The following is a 14065-nucleotide window of genomic DNA, read 5'->3' as shown; positions in this document are numbered from 1 at the left end:
CTGTTGTTGTTTTGGATTCTTTCCCTGGGTATACTTCTTATCAAGTGTCGCCTATGTTGTTGCCTGGATTACAGCTCTGTTTTGCACATGAGGAAACTGAGGCACAGAGAGGCGTGGCTTGCCCCAATTATGCCAATCAGGCCCCAGGTCAAGGCGGGTTCTAGGGTAGGCAGCCCGCAGAGGGCCGACGTGGTGGCCGGGCGGGCGCGGGCAGGTGCATACTCACACCTGGGCACCTGCCAGGCAGGCGGTCCTCCCCAGGACCTTGGTGGGGGCGGTCCCGGGGGGCGGGGCTTCCCGGCTCTGGAGCTCCCGATAAGGACCTGCAGGGGCCGGCGCACGCCTGGCGGTGCGATAAGGCGGGCGTGGGGGCCCGCGAGTAGGCGGCGGGGGTGGAGATCCCAGCGCTGCGACCCGGGGATCCCGGCGGGGGCCCTGGCTCGGGGCGGGGCCTGGGCGGGGCGTCCGCGCGGGCCACGCCCCCTTCTCCATCCGGGGGCCTGGGCCGCTAAGATGGCGGCGGCGGCGGCGCCGGCGATGGCGGCTCGCGCGGGGCCCGGGATTCCGGGTCCGGGGACCGAGTAGCGCCCTCCTCGGCCCCCGCGCGTCCTGCTCGCGGGGCGCCTTGGGGCGCGGCGGGCGCAGCCCCGACCCGGGCCCTCGGTCCGCCCTCCCGGAGCGCCCATGAACTCGGTGTCGCCCGCCGCCGCGCAGTACCGGAGCGGGAGCCCGGAGGACGCGCGCCGGCCCGAGGCCCGCAGGCCGCGGGGCCCCCGAGGCCCGGACCCCAACGGCCTCGGGCCCTCCGGAGCCAGCGGCCCGGCTCTTGGCTCGCCCGGCGTCGCCCCCGGTGAGCCTGACGAAGTGGACAAGTTCAAAGCCAAGTTCCTGACAGCCTGGAACAACGTCAAGTATGGTGAGGAGGGGGCTTGGAAGTCCTGGGCACGGGGAGGCTCCGAGGAAAACCAGACTCTGTTCCTGCTGACTTTTCCACCGAATGTTCCCTTCCCGTGAGTCACCTGCCCGGCCCAGGGTGGACCTGGGGCAGGTCGAATGGGGAGTGTTTTCAAGCCCCGCCCATCCCCCCTGTGACCTTGGGCAAGATCCTTTGCTTCCAGGCGCCTCCATTTTCCCCCCTCTCTGTAAAATGGGTACAATAATTAGAACTGCCTCAGTTTATGTTGAGTGGATGGTAGACACGCGTGCGGCGCTTGCCAGGGGCCCCACCTCCCTGCTCAGAGGGATAGTCACATATGCCCCAGGGCCACCCCTGAGATAGGAACCAGGATCCTGCCCATTTCACAGATGGGTGAATGGAAGCGCTGTTGCTGTCAAGCAAGTGCTTCATCCCGCTGGGCACGTCTCCTCAGGTTGGGCAGTTAAAAGCCGGACGAGCTTTAGCAAGATCTCCAGCATCCACCTCTGTGGCCGCCGCTACCGGTTCGAGGGCGAGGGTGAGCTGGGGGACAGGACCAGGGTTGGGGGAGGCCCCCTGGGGGTGTGTCGCTCGTGGCAGCTAGGTGACAGTCTGCTCTTGTAGGTGACATCCAGCGTTTCCAGCGGGACTTCGTGTCCCGACTGTGGTTCACGTACCGCAGGGACTTCCCGCCCCTCCCTGGGGGCTGTCTGACCTCAGACTGCGGCTGGGGGTGCATGTTACGCAGCGGGCAGATGATGCTGGCGCAGGGCTTGCTGCTGCATTTCCTGCCCCGAGGTGAGTGGTGCTGGGGGGAAGGGGTGCACTAGGAGTACAGGGCCAACCACACGTCAGCAGTGTTAGAATTATTTGCAAATGGAATTCAAAGTCACATTGGAATTGTGTGTCATTGGAATTGTGTGTCGAGTAATTTGGGGGGGAGAGTGAGAGTTTATAAAATAAGAGTGTCAGGACTGTGCAAATTGTAGTTAACCGTGGGGTTCTGGAACATTAGAGTTGTGTACAATGCATGCATAAATGGGAACTGTCCTGTACACTAGCACCGTCTGACTTTGTACTCCCTCCCTACCAGACTGGACCTGGACCGAGGGCCTGGGTTCCCCTGAGCTGTCAGGCTCGGCGTCTCCCAGCCGGTACCATGGGCCTGCCCGCTGGATGCCCCCACGCCGGGCCCAGGGCAGCCCTGAACTGGAGCAAGAACGCCGGCACCGGCAGATTGTGTCCTGGTTCGCTGACCACCCCCGGGCTCCCTTCGGCCTCCACCAGCTAGTGGAGCTTGGGCAGAGCTCAGGCAAGAAGGCGGGTGACTGGTATGGGCCATCGCTGGTGGCGCACATCCTCAGGTGAGGACCGCTGCAGGGAGCACGGGAGCTGCTGGGTACCCCCAGGAACTCAGGCCTTCCTCCCGCCCCCAGGAAAGCTGTGGAGAGCTGCTCCGAGGTCACCCACCTGGTGGTGTATGTTTCTCAGGACTGCACAGGTAAGCGGCTGGGAACCAAGCTCATGAGGGTCACACTCCGCCTCGTAAGGTCCCGTTCACTCTTACTCTACTAACAGTTCTAGCGTGTCTGAAAGTCTGGTCTCTTCTGCTTCATAGGGCTGTTGTGTTGATTAAATGAGTCAATACAAGTAGGCCAGGCATGGTGGCTCATGCCTGTAATCCCAGCACTGTGGGAGGCCGAGAAGATCGCTTGAGGTTAGGAGTTTGAGACCAGCCTGAGCAAGAGCGAGACCCCGTCTCTACTAAAAATAGAAAAATTAGCCGGGCACGGTGGCGCATGCCTGTAGTCCCGGCTTCTCGGGAGGCTGAGGCAGGAGGATCACTTCAGCCCAGGAGTTGGGGGTTGCTGTGAGCTAGGCTGATGCCACGGCACTCTAGCCTGGGCAACAGAGTGAGACTATGTCTTAAAAAAATAAATAAATAAAAAATAATACAAGTAAAACCCTTACAGCAGTGCTTTCCACATAGTAAGTGCTGACTGAATACAAGCTATTATTATTATTCCTAACTACCCCCAAATTAGTTTAGAAAAGATCTTAATTGATGGGAGTCTCCATGGGTTAATATCAGGAAATCTACAAAACCTGTAAATTTTTATGCACAATTATAGGTGTTTGGGGACGAGGTTCCTTATTCAGAGAACCGTGTCTCCAAAAAGGGTTGATGCCGCTTCTCTGGGAGCGGAAAACGGGCCCAGTTGAAAAACACAGTGCTCATATGAGGAATTTTAGAGACACCAGAAAGACCTTTGCTGACAGTGACAGTGTTGCTTGACAAGAGTTTGCAAGGGCAAGGTTGGGCCCCTGGGGTTGGAGGGCCACACTCTGGGTCTTGCAGGGTAGGCGAGAAGGTGACTTGCCACTGCCCTGTGTCTCCAGTGTACAAGGCAGATGTGGCGCGCCTGGTGGCCAGGCCAGACCCCACAGCCGAGTGGAAGTCTGTGGTCATCCTGGTGCCTGTGAGACTGGGCGGCGAGACTCTCAACCCCGTGTACGTGCCCTGCGTGAAGGTAGGTTCAGCCACATTCCCGGCGCCTCCACCTGGGAGCCCTCCAGGCTTTTTTAGCTTGGCTTAGGGCCGCTGTTCATGCTTCCTTCCTCCCATCACCATTTTAGCCAATAGTAGTTAGGGAGCACCTACTATGTGTCACTCCCTGTCCCAGCTGCCGGGGAGTCAGAGGTGAACAGAGCAGGCAGAAGTTCTGAATGTGCCCAGTAGAAGCGGACTGATGGGCGTTCTGATGGGGGCTGCTAGGCTGTGCGTCTGTAACCGAGCTGGCGTTACAGCTTGGACTGGAAAGGGAAAAAGCTATCAGGATGAAGAGCAGATGGGGGTGGCAGCAGAGCTTAGGAAAGCCCCACTCACGCCAAGATGCAAATGAGGAGCCAGAGAAGTGCTGAGGCTGGAAAGACCCCGATGTGTCTGCACTCAGATAAAGGCCTAAGTTCTCCCACAAGGCTGTGTGCCATTTTTGTCCTTGCCACCTCTTAGACGTCATCTCCTCCTCACTCTCTCTGCTTCAGCCAAGTGGGCCTCCTCCCTGCATTGAGAACACTCCTGCCTCGGGGCCTTTGCACCTGCCGTTCCCACTGCTTGGAACACTCTGTCACCAGAGATGCATGTGGCTCTTTTAGGTCTTCTTTTTGAAACTGACACTAATCCAAAGAAATTCTTCAGATCGCCTCTCAACGGGGGCCTCCTTGATTTGCCTATATAAAATCGCAGAGCCCCTTTCCTTCCTTTATTCTTTTCCATAATGTCATCTCCTTCTGTCACATGAGATAGATAACCCATTTACTCATCTCGTTCCTCGCTCTTTCTCCTGCTAGAATGTCTGCTCCATGAGGGCAGGAATTTTGCCATCTTCATCACTGCCGCCCCCCGGGTCTGAGTTCCTGCATAGCGGGTTACTGGGTTTGCTGGGTTGCCCGAGAGCGCCTGCCTCACTTCCGCCCACTCTGTCCTTGCAGGAGCTCCTGCGTTCGGAGCTGTGCCTGGGCATCATGGGTGGGAAACCGAGGCACTCGCTGTACTTCATTGGCTACCAAGGTAGGTCCCGCCTCACCCCTCCCCAACTCCTCCTCCCTCCCTGCCCCCACTCACGCCTGCCCCCCCTGCAGATGACTTCCTGCTCTACCTGGACCCCCACTACTGCCAGCCCACTGTGGACGTCAGCCAGGCTGACTTCCCCCTAGAGGTGAGCTGGGATGCCAGGGGGGCTGCGGGCGTGGGGAGAGGGAGCCAGGGCCTCTGAGCCGCCCTCGCCTGTCTGCCCCAGTCCTTCCACTGCACCTCGCCCCGCAAGATGGCCTTCGCCAAGATGGACCCGAGCTGTACTGTGGGCTTCTATGCTGGAGGCAGGAAGGAGTTTGAGACTCTCTGCTCAGAGCTGACCAGGGTGAGCAAGAGGAACAGAGGAGGGGGACAAGGGCAAGGGTGGGGGTGAAAGAGGAACACAGGCCTGGAGTCCAGTAGGCGTGGGGGTGCTCCTTCCAGGCTGTGTGTCATGATCTAGAAAATGACTTGAATAATAGCCACTTCCAAGAACATGAGGGAACGCCAAGGCTGACTGTTCAGTCAAGGTTATCTTGGACACAAGCTTCCAAAAGCCTTTCTCTAACTGGTTGGACCAAAAAAGGGGCATGTAACTGAAAACTTGGGGACATTGGTGCCTTGGGAATAGCTGCATCCAGGGGCTCAAGTAGTGGGACCCGTCTGTCTCTTGGCTCTGCTCTCCAATCAGGGCTTTATCCTTGTGGTGGCAAGAGATGGCCTCCGGCACCTCTGGGCACCCACCCTTCCAGTTCATTGAAAAAAGGACTCCAATTTTACAGTAACTATAGCAAAAATCCCAGGGCTGTCATTCATTGGTTGGCTTGGGTCACATGCTTACCACTGAGCCAATCACAGTGACCTGGGGATGGAAGGTGATTGGCTGGCCTGCCTGGGAGAGGTAGGTGCTAAGTATACCTAGCAGGATGATTAACGCAGCATGCTCCCTGTGTTTGGGCCTCCTCCCACCAGGTCCTCAGCTCCTCCTCAGCCACAGAGCGGTACCCCATGTTCACCCTGGCCGAAGGCCACGCTCAGGACCACAGCCTGGATGACCTCTGCTCTCAGCTCTCCCAGCCGACCCTGCGGCTCCCTCGCTCGGGGCGGCTCCTCAAGGCCAAACGCCCGAGCTCCGAGGACTTTGTGTTTTTATAAAAGGAGGGGATGGGGGAAAGATGCATCACTATTTATTTTTTTATTTATGTCATGGTGGGTGTGGGCACTCAAACTCTGGCAGTGGTGGGATTTCCTCTTCTCGGCCCCCAACAAGCCCAGCTGCAACCAGTCGTCTAGGAGACCACCGGGCTGGGGCCATTCAGCCAGGGACAGCGCCTGTGCCCCTGCCTCCCAGCAGCCAGGCCCTCCTGGCAGGGCAGAGAGGGAGGGCGGACCCCTGGCACCCACTCAGGGCCTGACTCAAGTACTGTAGTTTGCACTGGACCGCCCGGGCCCCTGGCTGGTCCAAAGCCCCTGTCGTAGGGGAACTGTGGCTACCGGGGGCTAATAAAGCTGTTTGACTTGAACGTGACTGTGGCTGGACTCAGCATTCTGAGGGGACATGGGGTCCAGGAGGTGTCTCAAGGTGAGGTTTCCAAGTTGCTTGGGTAAGTTTGTGAAGTAGGCCTCAGTTTCCACATCTGTAGGATGGGCTGACTGGCTTGCCCAAGGTAGACGTGAGGTTCTACATGGCAGACGGTCTTCATCGCTAGGAAGGGGATCCGTCCCGGGGCTTGATTTGCAAGGAGGAGCCGGGGGCCCTGGTGCTCAGGAGCCACCCTTGGGCCTCTGCTGCTTCCTCTGCTGCCGGCCCAGCTGGCGGAAGTGCAGCCGTCTGGGGTTGAGCCCGAAGGCCTGCAGTCTCTGGCGGCTGAACTCGCGCCCACTGAGCGTCACCGTGGGGCCCAGCAGCCGTGCCTTCTTGCCCCTCTTCCGCCTTTGGGGGGCTGGCTTCTGGGTGGGTGACACGGGGGCCTCCTCTTCCTGTGCTGGGGGGCTCTCGGGCCGGGGCCGCTTCCCGCAGGCCCCATCAGACACCGGCAGCTGCTCCCGAGGGACAGCCTTGTCTCTCTGTGGCTTCCCTGTGGCCTCTGTGGGCGTCTCTGTCCTAGAGGGAAAAAGTTAGAGCTCAGCCCAGGCTGGTTATGATTAGGGTCCACAGATGAGGAAGGAGGGGCACAGCCACCTGCCTGGGATTCAAACGCGGGTGTAATGCCAAAGCCAGGGTATTTATTTTGGTTTTTTGTTTGTTTTTGCTAATTTTGTTTATTTGGGGGGGTGTTCTTGAGACGGATCTTGGGGTCTCACTCTGTTGCACAGGCTGGAGTGCAGTGGCGCCATCATAGCTCACTGTAACCTCCAACTCCTCAGCTCAAGCGATCCTCCCGCCTCAGCACCAGTAGTTGGGACTACAGGCACATGCCACCATGCCCAGGTACTTTTTCTATTTTTTGTAGAGATAGGGTCTGGCTGTGTTGCCCAGGCTGGTCTCGAACTCCTGGGCTCAAGTGATCCTCCCTGCCTCAGCCTCCCGAAGTGCTGGGATTACAGACATGACCCACTGCGCCCGGCCCAAAGCCAAGACTTCTCTACCGAATCTTAAGGCTGGATTGTGGTGCTGATAATTCTGGTATTTGTGCCTGAACCTACACTCTGCTACTCATGTAAATTAACTCAATTTAGCTTTAAATCAGCTCGTAAGCTTCTGTCACCCTTGCCTTACAGCCTGGGAAACAACAGTCGTAATAACAGCAGAGGCCCAGAGGGTGTTTACTGTGCCTTAATCTCTACCGGAACTAACTCAGCCTCCACAGCCTGGTGAGCAAGAACCATCTTTCCCTCCATCTTATCTTATAGGTGAGCAACAGGCCCAGAGAGGGGCAGGGACTTGCGCAAGGTCACACAGCTATGGCCCAGGTCTCAGAGAGAGGACGCTCTCTCAAGGTCCTATGACAAAGTCACATAACCAGAGGCTGCCAGAGCAAGACTGAACCCCAGCCTGGCGGGCTCCCCCTCCCCCACCAGCGATGCTCACTCTGGGCAGAGGGACTTGAAGATCTGCTGCTTTTTCCAGGAGTTCTGGGCCTTCTGGCTGTACGCCCTCTTGTCCTGCAGCTCCTCCTGCTCCGACCTGCAGGCACCGAGGACACGCCCGTCACCAGGTGCTCCGGGAGGTGCCCGCCCCGTCTCCCGGGGCAGCCAGCCCCGCCCCGTCACCTGTACATGCAGGTCTTCTTCAGGGAGCACCACCGGTTCAGTTCCTTGTCGTCCGCAGCGAGAATCTACATGGGGAGTTGGGAAAGGAGGGTGACTCCCGGGCAGCCGGCCACCGAGCCTAAGTCACCTCGTGGGTCAAAACGGGGTAATGCCAGGACCACCCAGCAGGGCTGTCACCATGGCCAGCGAAAAGTGATTTCTGCGGAGGCCCCTCTGTGTTTTCTGCAGGGGTCGCCAGATGAGGAAACTGAGGCTCAGAGAAGAGATGCTTGTCCGAGGTCATGCGGAGGGAAGTCAGCTGACTTCAGCTTCCGGGTGGAGCCCCGAGGCCCTCGTGTCCTCACCTGTACGCGGCCGTCCCCCAAAGCCTCAGAACCGAGCAGGGTCTCTGCCAGCCACCGTGTTTGTTAAACCAAGCTAAGGCTCACCTTCCCAGGCTCTTACGAGGTGGGCAGCCCCACAGAACCTACTGGAAGGTTGTCAGGAGGACTAAGTGACTGAATGCGATTGGTATTAGCCCAATAAACGTCAGCTGTTTTACTGACTGTTAAAATAGTCACCCTCAGCTGTCATCGCTGAGAGACAGTGGCTGCTCCTGACCTGCCAGGCACCATTCAAAGAGCCACACACGTTTGATTTTGTTTCTGCTTCATGGCCATGAGGTGGGAAATATTGTTTTTTTTGTTTGTTTTAAGAGACAGAGTCTCGCACTGTTGCCCAGGCTGGAGTGCAGTGGCGTGATGACAGCTCACTGCAGCCTAGAACTCCTAGGCTCGTGCCATCCTCCTGCCTCAGCCTCCCGAGTAGCTGCTCTCTGCCTCCTCTTGCATGGAGGGTGCCGCCCAGTGTCCCCTGCCCCCCAGGGCCCCACCTCCTCAGTGGTGAGCCCAAAGTCGCAGGGCACCACAGTGCGGTACTTGAAGCGACAGGGCAGGTCGTCAATGATGTCCTCGTAGTCCAGCCGGTAATACTCATCCAGGTACTCCTCGAACGTCTTGTCCCCTGCACAGGACAGAGCCAGGCTGCTAGGGAGTGCCAGGCCCTGTGAGGACGCCGGGTCACCCACAGCCACCCACCCAGGCCTCACCTGGGTCAAACACCGGCTTTTCCTGCCCCACGGCCGTGGCGAAGGGCGACTTGCGCTTCTTCTTGCCCAGGGAGGGGGCCTCGCGCTTCTTCTTCCGCTGCTGGCTGGGGTCATAGTCAGCGTCCATCTGCCAGGACACGCGGGTCAGATATGGCCAGCCTTCTCGCAGGGCCCCTGGGACCCTCTGAGGTCCCCTGGGATCCCCCAACCCATGGTCCCTACATTGAAGTCGGGGTCCTCGCAGTGCGGCTCCTGCCGGCTCCAGGCTCCATCTTGGTCTGGCCCGTCCCACGTGTCCCAGTTCCAGTCATCTGGTTCCAGAGAGGACAGACAGGCGGGTCAGGGTGGGACCCTGGGCTACAGGCCCAGCCCCCACCTACAGCCCGGTGCCTGGCCGGGCTCACCTTCAAGCCCTTCCTCTTCCTCGAACTGCGGCTTCTCCTCCTCCGCGGCGCCGTAGTACTCGTCCCCGAAGCATTTCTGTGGTCACAGCTGGGAGCTCAGCCCCATGACACCAACTGCACCCCCCCACCCCGTTTTCCATAGGGACAGGGTCTTTCTCTGTCGCCCAGGCTGCAGAGCAGTGGCCCGATCATAGCTCACTGCAGCCTCCAACTCCTGGGCTCAAGCGATCCTCCTGCCTCAGCCTCCCAAGTAGCTGGAACTACAGGCAGCACCACCATGCCTGGCTAATTTTTAAATTTTTTGTACAGATAGGGTTTTGCTATATTATCCAAGCTGGTCTTGAACTCTGGCCTCACGAGATCCTCCCAACTCAGCCTCCCAAAGCACTGGAATTACAGGCGTGAAGCTACCATGCTTGGCTCCAACTAAACTTTCAGATGGAAATCGGCTACATCCCAATCTTTCCTTAGGACAATCCTAAGGTAGATGCTATAAATGGATCCGCTACACAGAAAGAAAGGGGCTCAGAGAGGTCAAGCCACTTCTCTGAGGCCACACAGTCCAGAAATGGCCCGATTCCAGAGCCACGTCTCTGAGGGCTCAGCATCGTGGCTGGGCCAGGGCGAGGGGACGCACCTGCATGAGCTGGTCGTGCCGGGCAGGGTCAAAGTCGTCCTCGAGGTCCCCCTCCTCGAAGCCCAGCGTGTCGTTGCCCGTGACCTTGCGCAGCTTCTCCAGCTTGGCCAAGATCTCCTTCCCCTTCAGGTTCTTCAGCTGCTTCAGCTCCTCCCGCTTCTTCGCTTTCTCCTGCGGGGCGGGCGGCGCGAGGGCGGGTGTGGGCCTTCCTGGCGGGCTGGGGGACCCTCCCTAGCCAGCCCCCCACACTCACCCTCTTCTTCCGCTCCCGGGTCAGCTCCCTCTTCTCCTTCCTGCGCTCGTCCTTGCGGCGCACGGAGGACGCGATGCTGCGCGGGTAGGTCTTGACCTGGGGCAGCAGAGAAGCCGGGAGGGCGCTGAGATGGCGTGGCCCTCCCCACCAGCCTGCACCGGCCCGTCCCCCCGGCCCCGCCACCCACCGAGGCCGAGTCGGGCTCCTCGAAGCGGAAGTTGTACTTGTGCTCAAAGTCCTCCTGCTTCTTCAGGAACAGCTCCCCCTCGTCCGAGGAGTCGTCCACAGCCAGCTGGACGCGGGCGCCCCTGGGGCACGAGACCGGGTGAGGCTGGGGGCAGCCCAGCTAGGTCAGGCGCCCACTCCTGCGTGCCTGGCCACCAGACGCGAGAACTCATCCCATCCTCCAACGAACGCTTTATGGCAGGTGTGTGCTGCCATTCTCCCCATTTTACAGATAGAGAAACTGAGGCATGAAGTCTAACAGCAGGGCCAGGATTTGAACCGGTGCCATCTGGCTCCAGAGCTCACACTCTGTGGCTCTAGGTCACAGGAGACTAACTCTGCTAACGTCTGGGCGAAGAACACAAACACACGAGGCCTTCTGCCTCTGGGCCAGCGCTGGCCGAGAATGGCTGGCCGAGAATGTCGTAAGAAGGGGACATGAGATCCGGGCCCTTGGGGGACATGGTGGCTCACCCTTTCTCCTCCTCCTCTTCCTCCTCCTCGTCCTCCTCCTCGTCATCTCCCTCCTCCTCGTAGCGTTTGTTGAGGATATAATCCCGCAGGAATCGCTCCCCCTCCTCCAGCTCTGGGTCGTTCCAGTATTCCTTGAGATGGGTCTAGGGGGTTGAGGGGGTGACAGGACCCAGGTCACGGGCTGGCGGATGGGGAAGGAGGGCGAGCGGGGACACCAAGTGGACACAGCAGCCTCTGAAGCAGATATGTTATCCCCATTTTAGAGATGTAGAAACTGAGGATGGAGGCGAAGAGGTAGGTTAGTCTGGGAGCAACGACACAGGACAGGACAACTCACCAGTTCCTCCAAGGACTCAGGGTTCTGAAGCTCTTTGTGGCCCTTCAGCCACTCCATGTAGTCGGCTTCCTCCTGCGCCTGGGGGAGGGCCAGCGCTGAGGGTCTGTGGGACCCCCAGCCACCTGCCACCCCCCGCCCCACCAGTCCGGCCAGGCCCCAGCACCCACCTTCTCCTCCCTGGTTTTAGCACGTTTCTGCAGCAGCCCGGAGCCACCCTCCCCAGCGCTGTCCTCATCCTCACTGTCCTCCACGAAGGCCCGGAAGCTGCCCACGCCAGGAAATGAGACTCAGGACAGGCAGGCTGGCCACCGCCCGCTGCCCCCAGATCAACCCTGTTTACTGAGTGCTCCTCCCAACAAGCTCAGACCAATGCTAGGACATTATTAGCTCCATTTAACAGATGAGAAAACTGAGGCATGGAGAAAGCAAGTGACAGAGCCCAGCCTTACCCTTCCTTAAGCTGTTTCTGTTCTTCCACGTAACTCTGAGACGAGGTTTGCTGCAGAAGAGAGAGTGACGTAGGCCTAAGGCCAGCCCGGGGCCCCTCAGCCCCCCACCCAGCCTCCACCCCACCCACCTGGAATCTCTGATCAGAAGTCTCCGAGTCGGAGTTCTCCTCGTCAACATATTTGCTGTGCAGGGAAGGAAGGAATCCTTAGAACACACTGTCCCTGGCTCGCCTGTCCCCATGGGGCTGGGGGATTGTGGGGTCACTGAGGCCCCTGCTTTGAAGGGTTCCCTCAGCTGGGTACGGCGGCTCATGCCTGTAATCCCAGCACTTTGGGAGGCTGAGGCAGGAGGATCATTTGAGGCCAGGAGTGTGAGGTTACCGTGAGCTATGATCATGCCACCGTATGCCAGCCTGGGTGGGCACAGGGGTACACAATAAATAAATAAGGGGTCCCTCAATTCTGTGGAGTCACTGGTTTTTTTCTGCCTCTGCCCCCCAAGCCCCTTGTGCCGGGAAGGCTGGGGGCCGGAGGGTGGGGCGGGCTTTCTCCGTACCCTTCCTTCTCCAGGATGACCTTCCTCTCGTAGTCCTTCAAGTACATGGGCCGCGCTCTCTTCCGGGTCTCCGAGGCTGCTGGCTCCTCCTCGCTCTCTGATGAGGACGCTGTAAGGCCACCGGAAGATACTTGCCATCACCCTCTCGCCTCGCCAGAGATTCTCACGGGCCGGGCCCAGGTCAGACAGAGGTTTCAAACGCCCAATCCGCCAATTCCCAGTGTTCTAACAGGTACCACACTTGCCACCACCCGGTGGCTTGCGATCATTCAGCGAGCAATTCCTGCTCTGAATGGTGCCAAGCACATGGTCCTTTTTTTACTTTTTTGAGACAGGTCTCCTTCTGTCACCCAGGCTGGAACACAGTGGCACAATCACAGCTGACTGCAGCCTCCAACTCCTAGGCTCCAGTGATCCTCCCGTCTCAGCCTCCTAAGTAGGTGGGACTACAGCACCCAGCCACACAGTCCTTATTAACCCCCCCACCAAGTAATAACCTAAGATGCTCCACTAAGCACTTGTCATTGTCACGACAACTCATAAGGCACGAGGGAGGTGAGGCGCAGGGAGGAGTAGCCCCAGACCTGTTCTCTGATAGAAGGTGGCATCTTTCTGATAAATTCGGGGATCCTTCTTCTTCAACAAGGAGAGTGTCCTGTAAAAGTCACGCTCTTGCTGGGGGTCAAATTCCTAGGGCAGGAAAAGGAGTGGGGACAGATTTTAGAAGGGGAGACAGTAAGAGCCCTGGTGGGTGCTGGGGACCAGGGCAGGTGTCTGAAGGGGTGTGGCGATCAGCAACCCCCCTGCAGGAAGGCAGGTGGTCAGACAGCAGGAGGAGGAAGAGCTGTCTTCCTGGGGGTGGGCAGGGGCGGGCCACAGGTTGGTACCGGATATGGCAGAGGAAAGAAGGGGGCAAGACAAGGGACTGTCAAGGGACAGGTGGGTGGGGAGGGCACGTGGAAGACAGTGGGGCAGGGCAGAACATCAGGGCAGATGTGGAAAGAAGTTGGGCGCCCCACGTGGCACAAGGAGGAGTACACGGAAAAGCGGTTAGACTCTCGGGAATGAGGGAGGAGTGGGAGCTCCTGGGGGCTGAGGGTCGCCCCACACAGCAGATGGGCACGTGGATCCGTGGCAGAGGAGGGAACGTAGGGGTTTGGGGCCATCCCTGGGGATCTGGAGGGCGCTGTCAGTCACTCAAGGGATTGGGGGGGCGGGGATCGGACGCTCCCTTGGGGCGCCCGGGGGGTGGGAGTTAGCCGCCCCGGTACATCAGGTCGGGGTGCAGTGGGGGACTTGGACGCCTAGGCACGTCCGGGCCGGGGACAGGGAAGCGCACCACGCGCTCGTCGCTTGAGTCAGACTCGGAGCTGGAGTCGTCGCCGCTGTCCCGGTCCCCGTAGCGATCCTTCACTGTAGGGCACAGACGGGACCCCCCCCAGCCACAGCAGGTCAGCCTGAGGGACCAGATCAACCCCCACTTCCCGACGGCCCTACCCGTGCCGGCGCCCCCGCGCATGCGCCCCGCACTCACGGCGCTGCAGCTCCTCGCGCTCCCGGTAGCGGCCGTACCGCGCGGCGAACGCCGAGTTCACCCGCAGCGGCGACGCAGCGCGCGGCTCCGGCATGGCGGCTCTGCGGCCCACTGCGCAGGCGCGTGGAGGGTGCCCTTGAAATGGGAGGGGCTGAGCCGGGTGCCGCCCACCCCGGGCTTTTAAAGGGGGCAGGGCCAACGCTAGCCCCGCCTCTGACTTTTCCGGGATCCCGTTCGCTTTGCGAAAGCAGTGTCCCCGCCCACGCGTCACGCCCCTGCGGGGAAGGCCGCGGCCACCGCCCACCCGCCCCACCCCTGCAGCTCCTGGCACCCAGCTGACATCTGGGGGCCCTTTCTCCACTCGCGGTTTCCTGCCTCCCTTCCGTTCCGACGGCGCAAACCGCTG

General features: G+C 59.6%; 2 protein-coding genes across 3 annotated transcripts; one reads left to right on the top strand and one right to left on the bottom strand.

Moving 5' to 3' along the window:
• The first annotated feature begins 476 nt into the window (after positions 1-476).
• Positions 477-6018, top strand: ATG4D (autophagy related 4D cysteine peptidase). Its single transcript, XM_012790639.2, has 10 exons — positions 477-916; positions 1371-1454; positions 1541-1714; positions 2010-2280; positions 2353-2417; positions 3317-3447; positions 4409-4487; positions 4559-4635; positions 4717-4836; positions 5463-6018. The coding sequence occupies exons 1-10, from the start codon at positions 685-687 to the stop codon at positions 5643-5645; spliced, it is 1416 nt and encodes a 471-aa protein (XP_012646093.2). The 5' UTR covers positions 477-684; the 3' UTR covers positions 5646-6018.
• On the bottom strand, positions 5667-13768 carry KRI1 (KRI1 homolog). Of its 2 annotated transcripts, XM_012790640.3 has the most exons (19): positions 13660-13768; positions 13465-13538; positions 12710-12815; positions 12126-12234; positions 11698-11752; positions 11570-11619; positions 11288-11384; positions 11121-11198; positions 10784-10926; positions 10272-10392; positions 10085-10180; positions 9832-10002; positions 9195-9270; positions 9013-9101; positions 8791-8917; positions 8575-8705; positions 7704-7768; positions 7522-7617; positions 5667-6594 (listed from the first exon to the last, which is right to left on the bottom strand). In XM_012790640.3, the coding sequence occupies exons 1-19, from the start codon at positions 13751-13753 to the stop codon at positions 6255-6257; spliced, it is 2118 nt and encodes a 705-aa protein (XP_012646094.2). In that variant the 5' UTR covers positions 13754-13768; the 3' UTR covers positions 5667-6254. The 2 variants fall into 2 exon arrangements, with proteins under 2 accessions (XP_012646094.2, XP_075854447.1); XM_075998332.1 differs by lacking the exon at positions 13660-13768 and having other exon boundaries at positions 13465-13644.
• Between the last annotated feature and the right edge of the window lie 297 nt (positions 13769-14065).

Source organism: Microcebus murinus, chromosome 27, assembly GCF_040939455.1.
Source record: "Microcebus murinus isolate Inina chromosome 27, M.murinus_Inina_mat1.0, whole genome shotgun sequence".
Taxonomy (NCBI): Eukaryota; Metazoa; Chordata; class Mammalia; order Primates; family Cheirogaleidae; genus Microcebus; species Microcebus murinus.
Note: the sequence above shows the minus strand (reverse complement) of the source record. Positions and strands in the feature narration are given on the sequence as shown.